Source organism: Spermophilus citellus (assembly GCF_964194105.1).
Source record: "Spermophilus citellus genome assembly, chromosome: 9".
NCBI classification, from domain to species: domain Eukaryota; kingdom Metazoa; phylum Chordata; class Mammalia; order Rodentia; family Sciuridae; genus Spermophilus; species Spermophilus citellus.
In genome coordinates, this window is record NC_138191.1 from 27,493,705 (window position 1) to 27,511,253 (window position 17,549).

Consider the following 17,549-nt stretch of genomic DNA (forward strand, 5'->3'; position numbering starts at 1 on the left):
GAATTTATGTGTGTGTGTGTGTGTGTATAGTAATTTGCCAAATGTTTGTATTTAGAACATCACAGCTACAAGAATTAAGTATAAAACACTCAGAAGAATTTCTAGCACATGGTATATTATGCTTTTGTGTTTGCCTTTATGATCAGAGCCAAATTCTTTGCAGTATTATTAGTTCTTGCTTATTATTCTTTAAAAACAGACTTTGAGTATCTTTATTTGAAGTTATGCTTTACTCTAAACTTGTCATGTTTTATTTATCTTAAAATTCAAAGACCGACAAGTCATCTTTCAGAAATCATGATCAAAACTCCAATTAGAAGGACTAGGGTTACTACTTGGCTCAGTGGTAGAGAGCTTGCCTGGGACATGTGAGGCGCTGGGTTTGATCCTCAGCACCACATATAAATAAATAAATATATAAATAAAATAAAGGTATCATGTCCATCTACAACTAAAATTTTAAAAAAGATAACTCCAATTAGGAAAGGTTTTAAAAAAAGAGTAGTAGCCATCAAGGTAGAAAGGAATGATGGTAGGATGCTCTACTTATATGTCAGCTAATCCCTATACCTTCCTGAAGAAGAAAGTATTATTCCTTATTTGGATGAGGAGATAGATTTTACAGGACAGAATTGCCTCAGGTCTCATAGCTAATATATGACCAATGGGACTCAAGCCCATGTGCACTTTCACTGTACCAGACTTCCTTTAAGGCCGCCACCATTCAATGACTGCTGCTCTAAAGGACCATTTAAAGAGGTCTATCTTCATTAAAGTCTTCAAACTTATAAAATTATTTACATACACATGTGTTTGTTATATTTTAACTGAGCAGACTAAGCAATACAAAAGAATTTTATAAATATAGCCACATATATCATAGTGCTATCAGTTCATTCAAAAAGTAGGATACAAAGACTAAACATACAGCTTTGTTTTTCTAGGCTATAGGACTAGAGTGAAAAAAAAGCAAGACAAGGGTCTGCTTTTTGTTCTAAATCTTTTTCTATTTAATTTTTGCCAATGTATGCAAATTACTTTGTTAATTTAAAAATATGTAATATAAAACATAGTTTACTTCTTTTTTTTTGTACCAGGGATTGAACCCAGGGGTATTTAACCACTGAGCCACATCTCCAGCCCCCACCACATCTCACATCTTTTTTTTTTTTTTTGAGACAGGGTCTTGCTAAGTTGCTTAGGGCCTCACTAGATTGTTGAGGCTGGCTTTGAACTTGTAGTCCTCCTGCCTCATCCTCCCAAGTTGCTGGGAATATAGGCATGTGCCACTACACCTGGCCAAAGTTTATATTTTAAAGCCAGAGTTTATTAATTCACTAGTAGTGGTGACTAATGGATTCCTCTTTTTTCACCCTGAAAGGCAGCATCACACACATGCACAGCATACAAGATGACATTATCACACTTGTGGATTATTGGTAATATACTTCAATCTAATATGTGGAAAAGAAATATAAAAAACAAAACATGTATTTGTAATTAGAAAAGTCTGTGTTAAGAGTTCCTCCTTCTCCTTTATTAACAATGTAAATTTGGGCAAATAACTTCTTTGAACCTTAGTTTTCCTGAAAATGAAGAAAATGACACCTAATTAGAGAGCTGTTATTAGATATGATATTTATAAAGTTCCTAGAACAATGCCTATCAAAGAACAAGAACTTAATAAATGGCAGAATATAGACATACATAGTCCCCAAACTAATGTAAATAATAAAGTCAATATTCATGAATAGTGGTAGTGAGATGAGGGTTCTTGAATATTTTAATTTATAACTTCAGATTCTTCATCATATTTGTCATAGGAATTTAAATTATTGCTGTAATTGTGAAGTAAAATTATATATGAATCACCACAGTTCTAACCCAAAAGCAGAGCTAAATAAAACGAGTCAGCAATTATGGAATTATGGCTTCTAAAATGGGAGAAGTAATAGGCTCTTTTTATACCTTCCTCACAGATACTCTGTAGATACATGGGTCGAGGATTCCTGTGGCAGCACTGGCACTCATTTTGCACATAAATGAAAACTTCTTTCTCCAGTGAACGCAGTTTGCTTGAACCACTTCCCTGAAAAAAAGGGGGGGCAATTACTCATTATTGATAACATGTTAAAAACACACCCACAATTTCACTCAAGCCTATAATGCAAAGTGATATATTAAAAGTCATCATTTGTAAATATAAGAGCAAGAAGAAAATATGTTCCTAACAATGATCTGAAAATAACTGCAAAGTTTTAATTTATATACAAGAAACTGAAAAAATGAATTTCTTATCAAGTCAGTCAGTAAAAATTGAGGCTTCATTATTATTTCATTCAACACACAATGCACATTCATTTTATGTGTGTTGGTAAGAGCTGGATGTTTAAAATACAAAGATGAGAAGTACAGAGTTCCTAACCTGCAGGGCTTATGTTTATGATTAGTGCAAGAGATAGGAAATATATATACAAATACTACAAATATAAAAATATTTACTCTAAGATAGAGTATGACAGTACTGTTTCAGAAACAGAAGCTACCATTTACTGAGAGCTTACCACTCACTACTTGATTCTCTATAACCCTAGGAAGTAGCTGGTGTTTCCCTCACTTTGTAGACAGGGAAATTGAAACTCAGCAGGGAAGTTAACTCAAGGTCATTTACACAGCAAAAGCAGAACTGGCAAACCAGGCTCATTTAACTCTACAGTCCCCTTGCCTACAAATGAAAATCTCTATTTTTTCCAATAATTCACTCTTTCAAGTTTGCTGGTTTTTATACATGTTGTTCTTTCTACTATCCTGTGCAGGTTCAGTGTGCTAAACCTCAGAAAGCAAGAATAATTGTTTTCCTAGAAGAACTCAAACTACCATTATTTGCTGATGACATGATTATATTATATACTTAGAGGATTCAAAAAAACTCCACCAGAAAACTTCTAGAATTAATAAATGAATTCAGCAAAGCAGCAGGATATAAAATCAATATTCATAAATCAAATGCATTCTATATATCAGTGATGAATCTTCTGAAAGAGAAATTAGCAAAACTACCCCATTCACAACAGCCTCAAAACAAACAAACAAACAAACAAACTTGGGAATCAACTTAACAAAAAAGGTGAAAGACCTCTACAATGAAAACTACAGAACACTAAAGAAACAAATTGAAGAAGACCTTAGAAGATGGAAAGATCTCCCATGCTCTTAGATAGGCAAAATTAATATTGTCAAAATGACCATACTACCCAAAGTGCTATACAGATTCAATGTGATTCCAATTAAAATCCCATTGTCATTCCTTATAGAAATAGAAAAAGCAATCATAAAATTCATTTGGAAAAATAAGAGATCCAGAATAGCCAAAGTAATCCTTAGCAAGAAGAGTGAAACAGGAGGCATCACAATACCAGACCTTAAACTATACTACAAAGCTATAGTAACAAAAACAGAATGGTATTGGCACCAAAGTAGACATGTAGATCAATGGTACAGAACAGAAGACACAGAGACAAACCCACATATCTCATACTAGACAAAGGCAACAAAAACATACATTGGAGAAAAGATAGCCTCTTCAACAAATGGTTCTGGGAGAAGTGGAAATCCATATGCAGCAAAATGAAACTAAACCCCTATCTCTTACCATGCACAAAACTCAATTCAAAGTGGATCAAGGACCTAGAAATTAGACCAGAGACCCTGCACCTTTGGACCCAAATTTAAGACACAGACCTTTGGACCCAAATTTAAGACACAGACCTTTGGACCCAAATTTAAGACACAAACCACAGCAATATCTTAAAATGTTATCAAGTATTCTAAGAATTAACACTTAGATACAAAAAAGCTATTAATATTGCAAAGCCCTAAAACCTTGCTTTAAGTTATGTCACTTTTCATTTATTTGTGAAATATCAGTAATTCCTCAACCATACTAATTACAGAAATATATTTTCGGTTTTTATCTAGTTTAAAATATCCTTAAAAGATAGTGTAGAACAGCACATGCTATCATTTGCACAAATGCAGATTTTTAAAAATCAAGTGAACTGTATGTGGATATCTCTTTTTAAAAAATAAATAAGCAGGAAAGATGTATTCACAGAAATATTTATCTGGTCTAGCAAGAGAGAAGAGGAAGCCAACATTAAGCCTAGTAGGCTTAGAAACAAGAGATTAAGAAACTATAGCACAGCATTAGAAATATGGGCAAATAATTGAAATTATAGTGTAGAAAAGAGATAATAAGTTTTAACAAAGAATATGACATTAAATATTAAGGGGGAAAATATACTTCCATAACCCTATATCCAAGTGTACTTAAACACTACCTACTTATTATCACTTTCTTTGCCCCTAGGTTCAAGCTTCTTAAAGATGATACTAATGCTAGGTGTGATGGCACATGCCTGTAATCCCAGCAGTTTAGGAGGCTGAGCAAAGAGGATTGTAAGTTCAAAGCCAGCCTCAGCAAAAGCAAGGCACTAAGCAACTCAGTGAGACTTTGTCTCTTCAAAATAGGGCTGGGGATGTGGCTCAGTGGTCAGGTGCTCCTGAGTTCAATCCCCAGTACTCAAAAATAAAATAAAATAAAATAAAATAAAATAAAATAAAGATGATACTAATGACAATGGTGACAGCATTTACTGATGAGAGCTTTTCACACACCAGACACTGCTGTGAGGATGTTACATATATTAACACATTTAATCCTCAAAACTGTCTGAAGAGGGTACTGTTGGCTCCATTTGCTAAACAAAGGAACTAAAATACAGAGAAAATAAGTGACTTGTCCAAGGTCACTTAGCTAAGAAGCATTAGAACTAGAACTTGAAGAAATGCCTACAGTATAGACATTGTCCATCTCCTCACCTCCCAGCTACTTTTCAGTGTCCCTAATCAGGATTCTACCTCCACCTCTCCACTGAAACTGCTTACCAGTGAGGAACTAATTGCCAAATCCAACGGGCTCTTTTTAAATTATCATAATTGATCCTTTCATATATTCTTGGCGCTGGGGATTCAACCTGTGGTCTTGTGCATGAGAGGAAAGCTATATCCTCAGCCCTCATATATTCTTGAAATATTCTTCTCTTTTTCAATTTCTGTGACTATTTCTTCTCAGTTTCTTGTTCCTGTCTCCTTAAAATGTTGATGTCCAACAAGTTTCTATCTTTGGCTTTTACTCTGATGATCTTAACTATTATTCATATACTGAGAACTTATAAAACTAAGGTTTTTGTTTTTTTTTTCTATGTTCTCCTGTTAATGGGAGATCCAACCTGGTACTGCTGGCCTCTAAGTATTGCTTTAGGCCCATGACATCTGTCCATCATGGCCCTCTCCAGCAGACTAGTTACCAGTTTGACTATGTTAAACTAGTCAATAGTCTGCCTAGCATATGGTAGACTGTCAGTTGTCCACTATCCTGTCTCTCTTTTTCCTTAACAGAATCCTGATTTTATTCAGACTGGCTATGTGTCCACTTAAAAGACTACATTTGATAAGTCTCCCATGCAGCTCGGGGTAGGCATGGAATTGAGTATAAATGAGAAATAAATGGAAGCAACTGGATGTGATTTCTGGAAAGGCACGGTAAAAGAAGGATAGTGGAGACACATCCTTTTACCTTTTACAATTTCTTCCTTCCTCTGCCTGGAAAAGCTGCAAGATGGTGGTGCCAAGAAAGTAGGAAGGTGGGTTCCTGATAAACATATCCTTGGACTGTCTCCATCCAAACTTCATAAATCTCATTATTTAAAATGTTTGAGTTTTGTTACATGCAGCTGAACTGAATCCTGATATAGTCTAGATCTGTTCATTCCTGAATGAAGATTGTAAGAGTTTGCTTAGTTAGCCTTTTCACTGCTGTGACTAAAACACCTGAATGGCATAATTGTAGAGGAGGGAAAGTTTATTTGGGGGCTCACAGTTTCAGAGGTCTCAGTTCATGGATAGCAGGCTCCATTCCTCAGGGCTTCAGATGAGGCAGAATATCATGGTGGAAGAGTGTGGCAGAGGGAAGCAGCTCACATGACCATCAGAAAGCAGAGAGAGACTCCACTCTCCCATAGTGACACCCCCAATGAACCACTTCCTCCAGCCACACCCCACCTGCCTAAAGTCACCACTCAGTTAATCCCACCAGGGGTTAATTCACTGATTAGGTTAAGGCTATAACCCAATAATTTCTTCTTCAAACCTTCTTGCATTGTCTCACATGTGAGCTTCTGGGGACACCTCACCTCTAAACCACAGCACAGCTCAAATGTTATTCCCATTGTGGTAGGTGCCTCAGGAATCCCACAGTCCCACTGCCTTCATTTAAGGTTATGGTATGGTTGAAATGCTTTGAAATCTATTGTATATATTTTTCATGACTTGCATAGACCCATTCAAAGAAGCCACAAATCAGCCCAGGTCCACTTCCTGTGTGGGTTAATACACCCTTCAGATACATGAATACTGCCTCCAAAGTAGCAGAGTGACATACATACTAGGACTCTGGAACAGGTTCTATAGTGAATAAGAAAGTCCAGTAAGCCAAGAGATCGGGTTAGAATGAACTAGATCTGTGGAAAGTATATCTGCCTCCTAATTACTTTACAGCATGCATAACAAAGAATTTTTATCGAAGAAGAAACCCACCAATGATCAAGGCAGAAAATAGAGGGTCCACATAATATTATAGACACAGGCTTCCAACTACAGTAAACATTCAATAAATATCTGCTGATCCAATGAACAAGTGAAGTCATTTGTGGGATATAAATTCCTGCCTAAGTTACCAATTCTTATCTATGCTACTATTTAGAAATCAAGTCCTTTCCTGTGTCTATTGTCACTGTCCTAATTTAGATTCTATCTCTTCCATGAAATATGGCAAGAACCCTCTTAATGGCTTCTGCTCAAATCTACCTTCCTCACTGCTACCAAAGAGCTCCTTTTAAAATACAAATGCAATGATGTCATTGCTCTGTTTAAAAATCCTTCACTGCTTCCTCATATTTTATAAGATGAAGTCCAACCTCTTTAAGAGGGAATCTGTGGATAAATCCCTGGCTATCTTTAGTCTTATCTCTTGACACTGTCTATCCTCATGCTGCCTATTGTTCCTATTTACTTTGTTCTGTTTCTCAGTGGTGTGCCTCTGTTCATAATGTATTCTTTCCTTGCACGCCATCTACTCCCTCTTTCAACTTTCAATCATTTAGTTTAGCATTACCTCTCTAGAAAATTTCCCTAACTCAGCCCTCAGGTGAAAGCCTGGTGTTCTTTATGACCTAGTCTTCCTAGGTTCTCTTAATTCCCCAGTGCACTCCCTTCCCCCTATCCTGGAGCAGGGTCACTGGGGGGAGGGCTGGAAGAGCTGGCTGAGTTGGCTTCCCCAACATTCCATTCAGTCCTCCTCCCCCAGACAGGGTCCTCATTTCCTTTTTCCCTGCCGGTTTTCTGGCATACTCTCCTGTTATACACATTCCAAATGAACAAACATTATAAATGAATTTTAAAATGTATAAGCTTAAAAAATTACTGATGAATAAGCTTAAAATGTATAAGCTTAAAAAATTACTGGCCGAGGTTGTAGCTCAGTGGTGGAGCGCTCCCCTAGCACATGTGAGACCCTGGGTTTGATCCTCAGCACCACATATAAACATATAAATAAAATGAAGGTATTGTGTCCATTTACAACTGAACAAAATATTTTGAACAAACAAACAAACAAAAAAATTACTGATAAGTCCTTTCTTAAAAGAAATTCAAGTCAAAAAGACATGCTGGGGGGTGGTTAAGAATAGAAGTTCAGTAGATTAGATAAAGGGGAATGAAGAGAAGGGATGGTGGGTAGGAAATAGAAAGACAGTGGAACATTTTTTTAAATTAATTTTTTAATTAATTTTTTGATTAACATTTATATATATATATAAATATAAATATATATATATATAAATTTATATATATATATAAATATATATAAATATATATATATATATAAATGTTAATCAAATAATCTTTTTAGTTTTATAACATCAAATAGCTCTGAATTATCAAACAAGATCTAGAAACAAAGATTTTGTTTATGTGCCTAAGGCAATTACTCAGAATTTTTTTATGTAACATTTAATGTGCGTGCGCACGCGGGTACACACACACACACACACACACACACACACACACACAGAGCTGTGAGAGAGCTGTCCAAACTAAATAAACCAAAAAAGTGGCAAATTTAGTTTGTGAGTTTGTTATACTGGTGGGTTACCATGGAAACATACAAGACTAGTTGGCAACTGAAACAAAAGTCACATTAGCAAATGCTTTCCGTTATGTGAGTCATTAATTTCCTATGAGTTTTTTATGGTTGCTTAACCACTTTCAAGAAACAAAGCAACAGAGTATGATTAGTGTTGAGACTGTGAAAAGCCAACTCTTTCTTTTTTGTTATCTTAGAGCAGAGAAATTCAATATTTATTGGATACTGACTCATCCCCTCTCAGCCACAAAAAGACCCAAATGAAAGTCCCTATATTTTCTTGAATAACTTAAAATACATCACTATATATTTATACCTCAATAAATCTTAATCTATAAAGCACATTTCTTATCATAGTGATCAGAAAAATCTATAAACAGGTTCCCCTCTGCCTCACTTCTTTACCAGCTGGCCCAGGCATTTAGTGCTATGCTTTTAAACAAGCTCATGCAAATCTCATCTTCCATTTTAAAATTTGATCCAAGCACCAGATATAACCCAAATGTCTGGAACAAGAAAACATTTGTATTTGCATGGATCATTTTCCATACGATAATGCCCATTATAAAAAAAGTCTTTTCTCATATTCAGTATTTTGACTTCCAGAGTTCTTAACTGAAAAGTAGAACCACAGTACTTAGGATTCTCAATCAAGGAATAAATAACTCTATTACTACAATATATTACTTCAATACATTTTTTTAATGTGTTAGGATTGAAAATTTAAAGTGCTGTTCACTTGCCAGGGAATTTTGTCCTTAACAAAAATAAAGGCAAAATAGGGCTGGGGTTGTGGCTCAATTGGCAGAGAGCTTGCCTGGCACATGTGAGGTACTGGGTTTGATCCTCAGCAGGACATTAAAAAAATAAAATAAAATAAAAGGCATTATGTCCATCTACTAGGAAAAAATATTTTTAAAATGAAGGCAAAATAAAGACAAATTTGATCTTTTGAGTCTTTTTTCCTAAAAGCCAAGACAGAGTATTATCTTTTTTTGTGTTGTTGTAGATGGATACAATACCTTTATTTTATTTATTTATTTTTATATGGTGTTGAGGATTGAACCCGGTGCCTCACACATGTCAGGCAAGTGCTCTACCACTGACCCACAATTCCAGCCCAAGACAGAGTATTATCTTATACTTACATTCATCATTCACCAAAAATTTGTACTTAGTATTATAATTTCTTTTTCTTTCTTTCTTTCTTTTTTTTTTTGTAGGGTGGTGGTACTGGGAAGTAAACTCAGGCACTTGACCACTGAGCCACATCCCCAGCTCTATTTTGTATTTTATTTAGAGACAGGATCTCACTGAGTTGCTTAGTGCCTCGCTTTTGCTGAGGCTGGCTTTGAACTTGTGATCCTCCTGCCTTAGCCTCCCTAGCTGCTGGGAGTACATACAGGTGTGTACCACGATGCCCAGCTTAGAATTATAATTTCTACTTCCATACTTTTACAACTTTTACTGTTTAGACTATTTTTAAATGATATATGGGGAAACTTTCATTTTCATTAATAAGATGCCCCCAAATTAGATCGAGTGAGTGGCTTTTGAGTTTTCCTATAGGAGGATGGACTGCACTTAGATAATAAACTGATATATCTCAATGCTTAGATCAAAGTATGCATATATTTTCTCTAATCTAGATGTCCTATTCATTTTTTAAAAAATCATCATTACTTCTTTTTTTTTATTGGTTGTTCACAACATTACAAAGCTCTTGACTTTGTAATCATATTTCATACATTAGATTGAAGTGGGTTATGAACCCCCAATTTTACCCCAAATGCAGATTGCAGAATCACGCCGGTTACACATCCACAATTTTACATAATGCCCTATTCATCATTACTTCTTATCTGAGATATTTTTTCCTCCAGTGAGAGCAGAATCTTTATTTCAGGGGGAAAGGAAAAAAGGATCACTTCACGAATCTGTGTGTTGTCCTTACACAGGGGCTGTGCTCATCTTCTCTGCATTGCTCTAATTTTAGTATATGTGCTGCAAAGCAGGCGCCTTACCTGAGATCTTAAGGCTCATTCTACTCTGAAGCTTACTAGTCCTTTTTTTTCTATTTCCTCAAATGTATATTCAAATTATGGAAAAGGAATCAGATAATTTTTAAAGGATAGTTTTCAAAATGACTTAAGATGGTTTTCAGACTTTATGATTCCAGTGTTGCCTTTTAAAGAAGGGAATGTATCTTTACAAAGAACATTTCAATGATTAACACAGAAATAAGATAATTTTCTAAAAAAGGACACTTTTAAGGAAGGTACAAAGAAGCAGCTAGTTCATTATTTGGAAAAAAAATATAGAATATAAATATTATGTAGAAAATGTAGGCATTAATACCTGAACTAAGTTTAAAATTTCAGTTTTTAGGCACTTCTTTGAAGATAAAATTATAATGGTGAGTGAAGACTTTTTAAAAAATATTTTCCAGTGGATCTTCTGATAGTATATAGGGAAAAGGTAATCTGTATCACTTTTGTTTTTACTTTTGTCTTCATTTCTGGAAAAAAAAATACTTCTTCTTTTGGCAATGTCTTCTGCATTGTGTACTCTGATGCCTAAAAAAGTTTGAGCATTGACTGACTATAGGATTTCCCAATTGAACACATTTATAAGATTTCTCCCCAGTATGGATTCTCTGATGATTAATAAGCCCAGAATTCTGGAGAAAGGCTTTCCCACATTCAAGATGTTTATAATGTTCTTCTCTGGTGTTTCGCAAGGGTGGAACTTCTGCTGAATGCCTTCCCACAATCAGCACATCCAGAAGGTTTCTCTCCACTGTGGGTTGTTTGGTGAAGAACAAAAACTGAGCCCTGCTGAAGGTTTTCCACATTCTCCACATATATCCTGTTTCTTTGTAGAGGGATCTCTCTCTTTTTCTTTTTCTTTTTTTTTTTTTTAAAGAGAGAGTGAGAGAGGAGGGAGGGAGGGAGGGAGGGAGGGGGGGAGAGAGAGAGAGAGAGAGAGAGAGAGAGAGAGAGAGAGAGAATTTTCAATATTTATTTTCTAGTTCTCGGCGGACACAACATCCTTGTTGGTATGTGGTGCTGAGGATCGAACCCGGGCCGCAGGCATGCCAGGCGAGCGCGCTACCGCTTGAGCCACATCCCCAGCCCCGATCTCTCTCTTTTTCAAACCTGCCATTTGGGAAATAGTTTTCTCCATATTTGAAAATTGGAGAAACATCTGTATCAAGAGTGCCAGGAACTTTATGAGATTGTGTTGCCAAAGGAGTTTACTGCGTTGGAGCCAGTGCTCCCTTTTCAGGCCTAGGGTCATTATCACAGTGCCTCAGGGAACAGAGTGTCCAGGATGCCTATATGAGCTGGTTCTCCACAGCATCAAGCTCAGAACTCAATATTCCTTGAGCTTCTCTTTGAGATACTACCTCCTACTAGCACTATCAATGGATAGAATCAGTTCTCTAGGGTCAACCAGTTCACTCTCAAATCCCTCAGCACAGTCCTTGCCTCCTCTGTACTCTGGATGATGCTCTTGAACCAAATTCTGTGCTTCCTTGGGTAGTATTACAAAAACTGCTCCAGCATTACTAGCCTCAAGATGTTTCCCTTTGTGTGCATCTCTGGCCTGAGCCACACATAGCAAAGTTCTCAGAGCTGGGTCACTGTCTCATGGGGCCCAGGTGAATTCTGATATCCACACTGCTCAAATTGCTATCAACAACCTTTGGGTCAGGGAGACAGTTCCAGGTAATACTTGATCTCTCTTCACTATCAGGATTCTACTCAAACTTGACTATCAGAATTTTTCCCTCTTCATCTAGAGTTGGGATAAGTGCTGAATCTTCTTCCACTAACTACACAGACACCTTGACTTACAGTACTTCAAGAAAATACAATCAAGGCAGGATGAAAACCTGAGGGAAATGCCCCACTTTCTTTATAGGTACTCCCCTGGCTCATGAACCACAACATCTTTGCTGTCCATGGCAGATGCAGAAACACTGCTTCAAATGATTTCCCAGAAACTTCTGGCGTAGGCAGCTCAGAAAGCCAGTTACTTCTAAGATAAAATGATAGAGCTGCTGTATGTGATGTAAAATAAGCAAAGAATTCAGAAGATAAAGTTGCTATGGCCATTGTTTATGCTTCAAAACAGTCAAAAGAAAATCTAGAAAGTTGTTAAAAATAAAAGTAATTTAAAATAGAATAGAAATTATGAACCCAACTTTTGTGATTACTTATTCTACGAGCAAACTACATTATTATTCTCAGAACAATATGCAAAAGTATACTCTTGGCACACATTTAAAATTATATCACTTTCTCTCTGCTTTCTGATAATCACGTGAGCTGCTTCCCTCTGCTAAACTCTTCTACCATGATGTTCTGCCTCTCCTCGAGCCCTGAGGAATGGAGTCGGCCTTCTATGGACTAAGACCTCCAAAACTGTAAATATGTCTCCCTGAGCAGTATGAAAAGACAAGGAAAGAAAGGACCACAAGCAATGCAGGTCAACTCAACTTTAGAAGAGGTAATATCTGCTGCAGATGGAATGTCAGATAAACAATTCAGGATATACATGCTTCAGATGATCTGGAATCTCAAGGAAGACATTAAACAGCAAAATCAGACAATGAAAGATCACTTTGACAATGAATTACATAAACAAATCCAAAAAGCAAAAGATCAACTATACAGGGAGATAGAGGTTATAAAAAACAAACAAACAAACAGAAATCCTAGAAATGCAGGAAGAAAGAAGCCAAATTAAAAACTCAAATGAGAGTACTACAAGCAGAGTAGAATACTTAGAAGATAGAACATCAGACAATGAAGACAAAGTATTTCAACTTGAAAAGAACATAGACAGTTCAGCGAGACTGTTAAGAAACCATGAGCAGAACATCCAAGAAATATGGGATAACATTAAAAGACCAAACTTAAGAGTTATTGGGATACAGGAAGGTATAGAGGTCCAAACCAAAGAAATGAGCAATCTGTTCAATGAAATAATATGAGAAAACTTCCCAGACTTGAAGAATGAAACAGAATCCCAAATCCTAGAAGCCTACAGGATGCCGAATGTGCAAAATCATAAGAGATCCACACCAAAACACATTATAATGAAGATGCCCAACATAAAGAATAAGGAGAGAATTTTAAAAGCTACAAGAGAAAGGGAGCAGATTACATTTAGGGGTAAACTAATCAGGATAACAGTTGATCTTTCAACACAGACTCTGAAAGCTAGAAGATCCTGGAACAACATATTTCAAACGCTGAAAGAAAATGGGTTCCAACCAAGAATCGTGTATCCAGCGAAATTAAGCTTCAGGATGGAAGATGAAATTAAAACCTTCCATGATAAACAAAAGTTGAAAGAATTTGCAGCTAGAAAACCAACTGTTCAATACATCCTTGGCAAAACATTACAGGAAGAGGAAATGGAATATAACAATGAAAACCAACAGCAGGAGGTAGTACAGTAAAGGGAAAAAATAATCAAAGAGGAAAAACAAATCATGTTAAGTAACATAAATAAACAAATATGGCTGGAAGTACAAACCATATCTCAATAGTAACCCAAAATGTTAATGGCTTAAACTCACCAATCAAGAGACTCAGGCTAGTAGAATGGATCAAAAAAAAATCCAACAATATGCTGCCTACAGGAGATGCATTTGATAGGAAAAGACATACATAGACTGAAGGTGAAAGGTTGGGAAAAATCATATCACTCATATGGACCTCGGAAACAAGCAGGAGTGTCCATACTCATATCAACTAAAATAGACTTCAAGCCAAAGTTAATCAAAAGGGATAAAGAAGGACACTACATACTGCTCAAGGGAACCATTCACCAACAAGCCGTAACAATAATAAATATATATGCCCCAAACAATGGTGCAGCTATGTTCATCAAACAAACTCTTCTCAAGGTCAAGAGTCAAATAGACCACAATACAATAATTATTGGAGACTTCAAAACACCTCTCTCACCATTGGACAGATCTTCCAAACAAAAGTTGAATAAAGAAACTATAGAACTCAATAATACAATTAATAACCTAGACTTAATTGACATATATAGAATATACCACCCAACATCAAGCAGTTACACTTTTTTCTCAGCAGCACATGGATCCTTCTCAAAAATAGACCATATATTATGTCACAGGGCAACTCTTAGAAATTATAAAGGAGTAGAGATAATACCATACATCCTATCTGATCATAATGGAATGAAACTGGAAATCAATGATAAAATAAGGAAGAAAAATTCCTACATCACTTGGAGAATGAACAATATGTTAATGATCAATGGGTTACAGAAGACATCAAGGAGGAAATTAAAAAAATTTAGAGATAAATTAAAACACAGACACAACATATTGGAATCTATGGGACACAATGAAAGCAGTTCTAAGAGGAAAATTCATTGCCCGGAGTTCATTCCTTAAAAAAACGGAAAAACCAACAAATAAATGATCTCACACTTCATCTCAAAATCCTAGAAAAAGAAGAGCAAAACAACAGCAAAAGAAGTAGAAGGCAAGAAATAATTAAAATCAGAGCTGAAATTAATGAAATCGAAACAAAAGAAACTATTGAAAAAATTGACAAAACTAAAAGTTGGTTCTTTGAAAAAATAAATAAGATTGACAGACCCTTCGCCATGCTAACAAAGAGAAGAAGAGAGAGAACTCAAATTACTAGCATATGGGATGAAAAAGGCAATATCACAACAGACACTTCAGAAATACAGAAGATAATTAGAAATTATTTTGAATCCTTATACTCCAATAAAATAGAAGATAGTGAAGGCATCGATAAATTTCTTAAGTCATATGATCTACCCAGATTGAGTCAGGAGGATATAGACAACCTAAACAGACCAATATCAATTGAGGAAATAGAAGAAGCCATCAAAAGACTACCAACTAAGAAAAGCCCAGGACCAGATGGGTATACAGCAGAGTTTTACAAAACCTTTAAAGAAGAACTAATACCAATATTTTTCAAGCTATTCCAGAAAATAGAAAAAGAGGGAGAACTTCCAAATTCATTCTAAGAGGCCAACATCACCATGATTCCTAAACCAGATAAAGACAATTCAATGAAAGAAAACTACAGACCAATATCTCTAATATATCTAGATGCAAAAATCCTCAATCTGGTGAATCAGATACAAAAACACATCAAAAAAATTGTGCAACATGATCAAGTAGGATTCATCCCTGGGATGCAAGGCTGGTTCAATATACGGAAATCAATAAATGTTATTCACCACATCAATAGACTTAAAGATAAGAACCATATGATCATCTCAATAGAAAATAAAATAAAATAAAATAAAATTATATCATGTCTTAGTAATTCAAAGTACTCTAAACTTTTTAAAAGAGTGATTTAAAAAAAAAAGACCACTGGGGGCTGGGGTTGTGGCTTAGCAGTAGAGTGCTCTCCTAGCACGTGCAAGGCCCTGGGTTCGATCCTTAGCACCACATAAAAATAAATAAAATAAAGGTATTATGTCCAACTATAACTAAATAATAATAATAATTAAAAAAAACTGCTATGAGGAATGCAGATGTTTGCCAGGTAGCATTGTGACAAGGTTAAGAGGTCATACCCAGAGCCAGGTTCAGATGCTGCCTCTGCTATCTGCCCCTTGTCTCTCACACTGGACACATTCTCTAACCTCCCCATATTTCAATTTTTCTCTTCTAAGAAACAGAGAAGGTATCTGGAGAAATGAAATGAAATTACACAGTATTCATAACAGTGTCTGGCTTATAGTGTATCTCAAAAATAAATGCTTAGAAGCTGCTATTATCAAGGATATGTGTAGTAGTTCTAAGTCCATTTAAATTTGTCCCCCTAAGTCAAACAATGGACAAATTTGTAAGAAGAGAATTTTCTTCCTCAACATTAATGAAGATCTCTGTGTTAAAAGAGATGTAGGAGAGAGAGAGAGAGAGAGAGAGAGAGAGAGAGAGAGAGAGAGAAAAGAAACCTTTGGGGAGGCAAAACCAAGTAAAATTGTGGCTTTTAATTGCAACATTAAGGTTAAATTAATCTGACATCCCCAGAGGTGTCTTTATTTGGCTTAAGTGGGTAGAAGGTAGTATCATTCATGTGGAAAAAGTGAACACAAGAATATTTTGTTTTACTTATTTATTCACTGATGCATTTTGCTAGTGGGATTAGGGAGAGGAAAAAAAATCTGATTTTGGAGTGGCTCATTTGGAAATGTTTAGTAGGCAGAGAGACATATAGTGCTAGAACTCAAAGGAGAGGTCAGGACTGAAAATACAAATGTGAAGGCCCTAATCATGTAAATGGTCACTGAAGAAAGGGAATGGACGAGGCCGTTTGGGAATAGTGGGCACAGAAAGAATGGAAGAGAAAGCCTAGAACTCCAAGGAACACCAATACTTTGGGTATTGGAGAAGGTGGGCAGTCAGAGGTGACTAAAATGTCAACAGAGGAAGAAGCAAAGATTAGGTTATCACCAAAACCAAGGGAAAAGATTTTTAAGAAAGAATTGCTCAACATTATCAAGTGTAGCAGAGAGGTCAGGTAAGGTAGAACTAAAGAGGGCACACTGGATTTAGCAACAAGGAAGTCACTGATAACACTGGTGAGTGTAGTTTCAGTGAAAAGGTGGAAGCCAGATGACCTTGGGAAATGGAGACAGGGAACACAGACAACTCATCTGAAGTCTTTTAGTAAAAAAGAGAGAATTCAGGGTGGCAGCCAGATGGGATATGACATAAAGGAAAGAATTCATTTTAACATCCAAGAGACTTAAGTGTGCTATAGTAGGAATAGGAAAGAACCAGCATGGAAAAAAGCTGAAGATGAATAATGGAGGAGATCCAGTCCTGAGAAAGTCAGAGGGAAGGGATTCAGAGGACAGTTAGGAGAAGGGTGCTGGACAGGAGAAGGTATCCTCTTTCATTATGAGGAATAAAAAGAAAAGAAAGAGATCTGATACAGACAAATTTATCATTGAATTTTCACTGTCCAGAATTGTTCTAATGAAAACTTCCATAGAAACAGCATAGCACTACTTGGCATGTAGCAGGTCCTCAAATGTTTGTGTGATAATTACTTTCTTACAATGTTATAATAATCTTTGTAGCTTCATATAAGAAAATACTTCTATTGGATCACACAAATCCTAATGAGAAATATAAATTTTTAAAATAGCATGCCTTTTATGGAGTGGGAGAAGGCGTTACTGTATGATAGGGATTAATATTCAAAATATATAAGGAATTCACACAACGCACAGC

The 17,549-nt window shown here is 36.0% G+C and overlaps 1 protein-coding gene across 1 annotated transcript in view; it reads right to left on the bottom strand.

Annotated features, from left to right (window-relative positions):
- The window catches only part of EEIG2 (EEIG family member 2), an 80,613-nt gene that overhangs the window by 37,250 nt on the left and 25,814 nt on the right, over positions 1-17,549 (bottom strand). Inside the window, exon 2 of the mRNA XM_081305918.1 lies at positions 1,969-2,089. Coding sequence (XP_081162044.1) covers positions 1,969-2,089 — 121 coding nt within the window. The remainder of the gene's footprint in view (positions 1-1,968; positions 2,090-17,549) is intronic.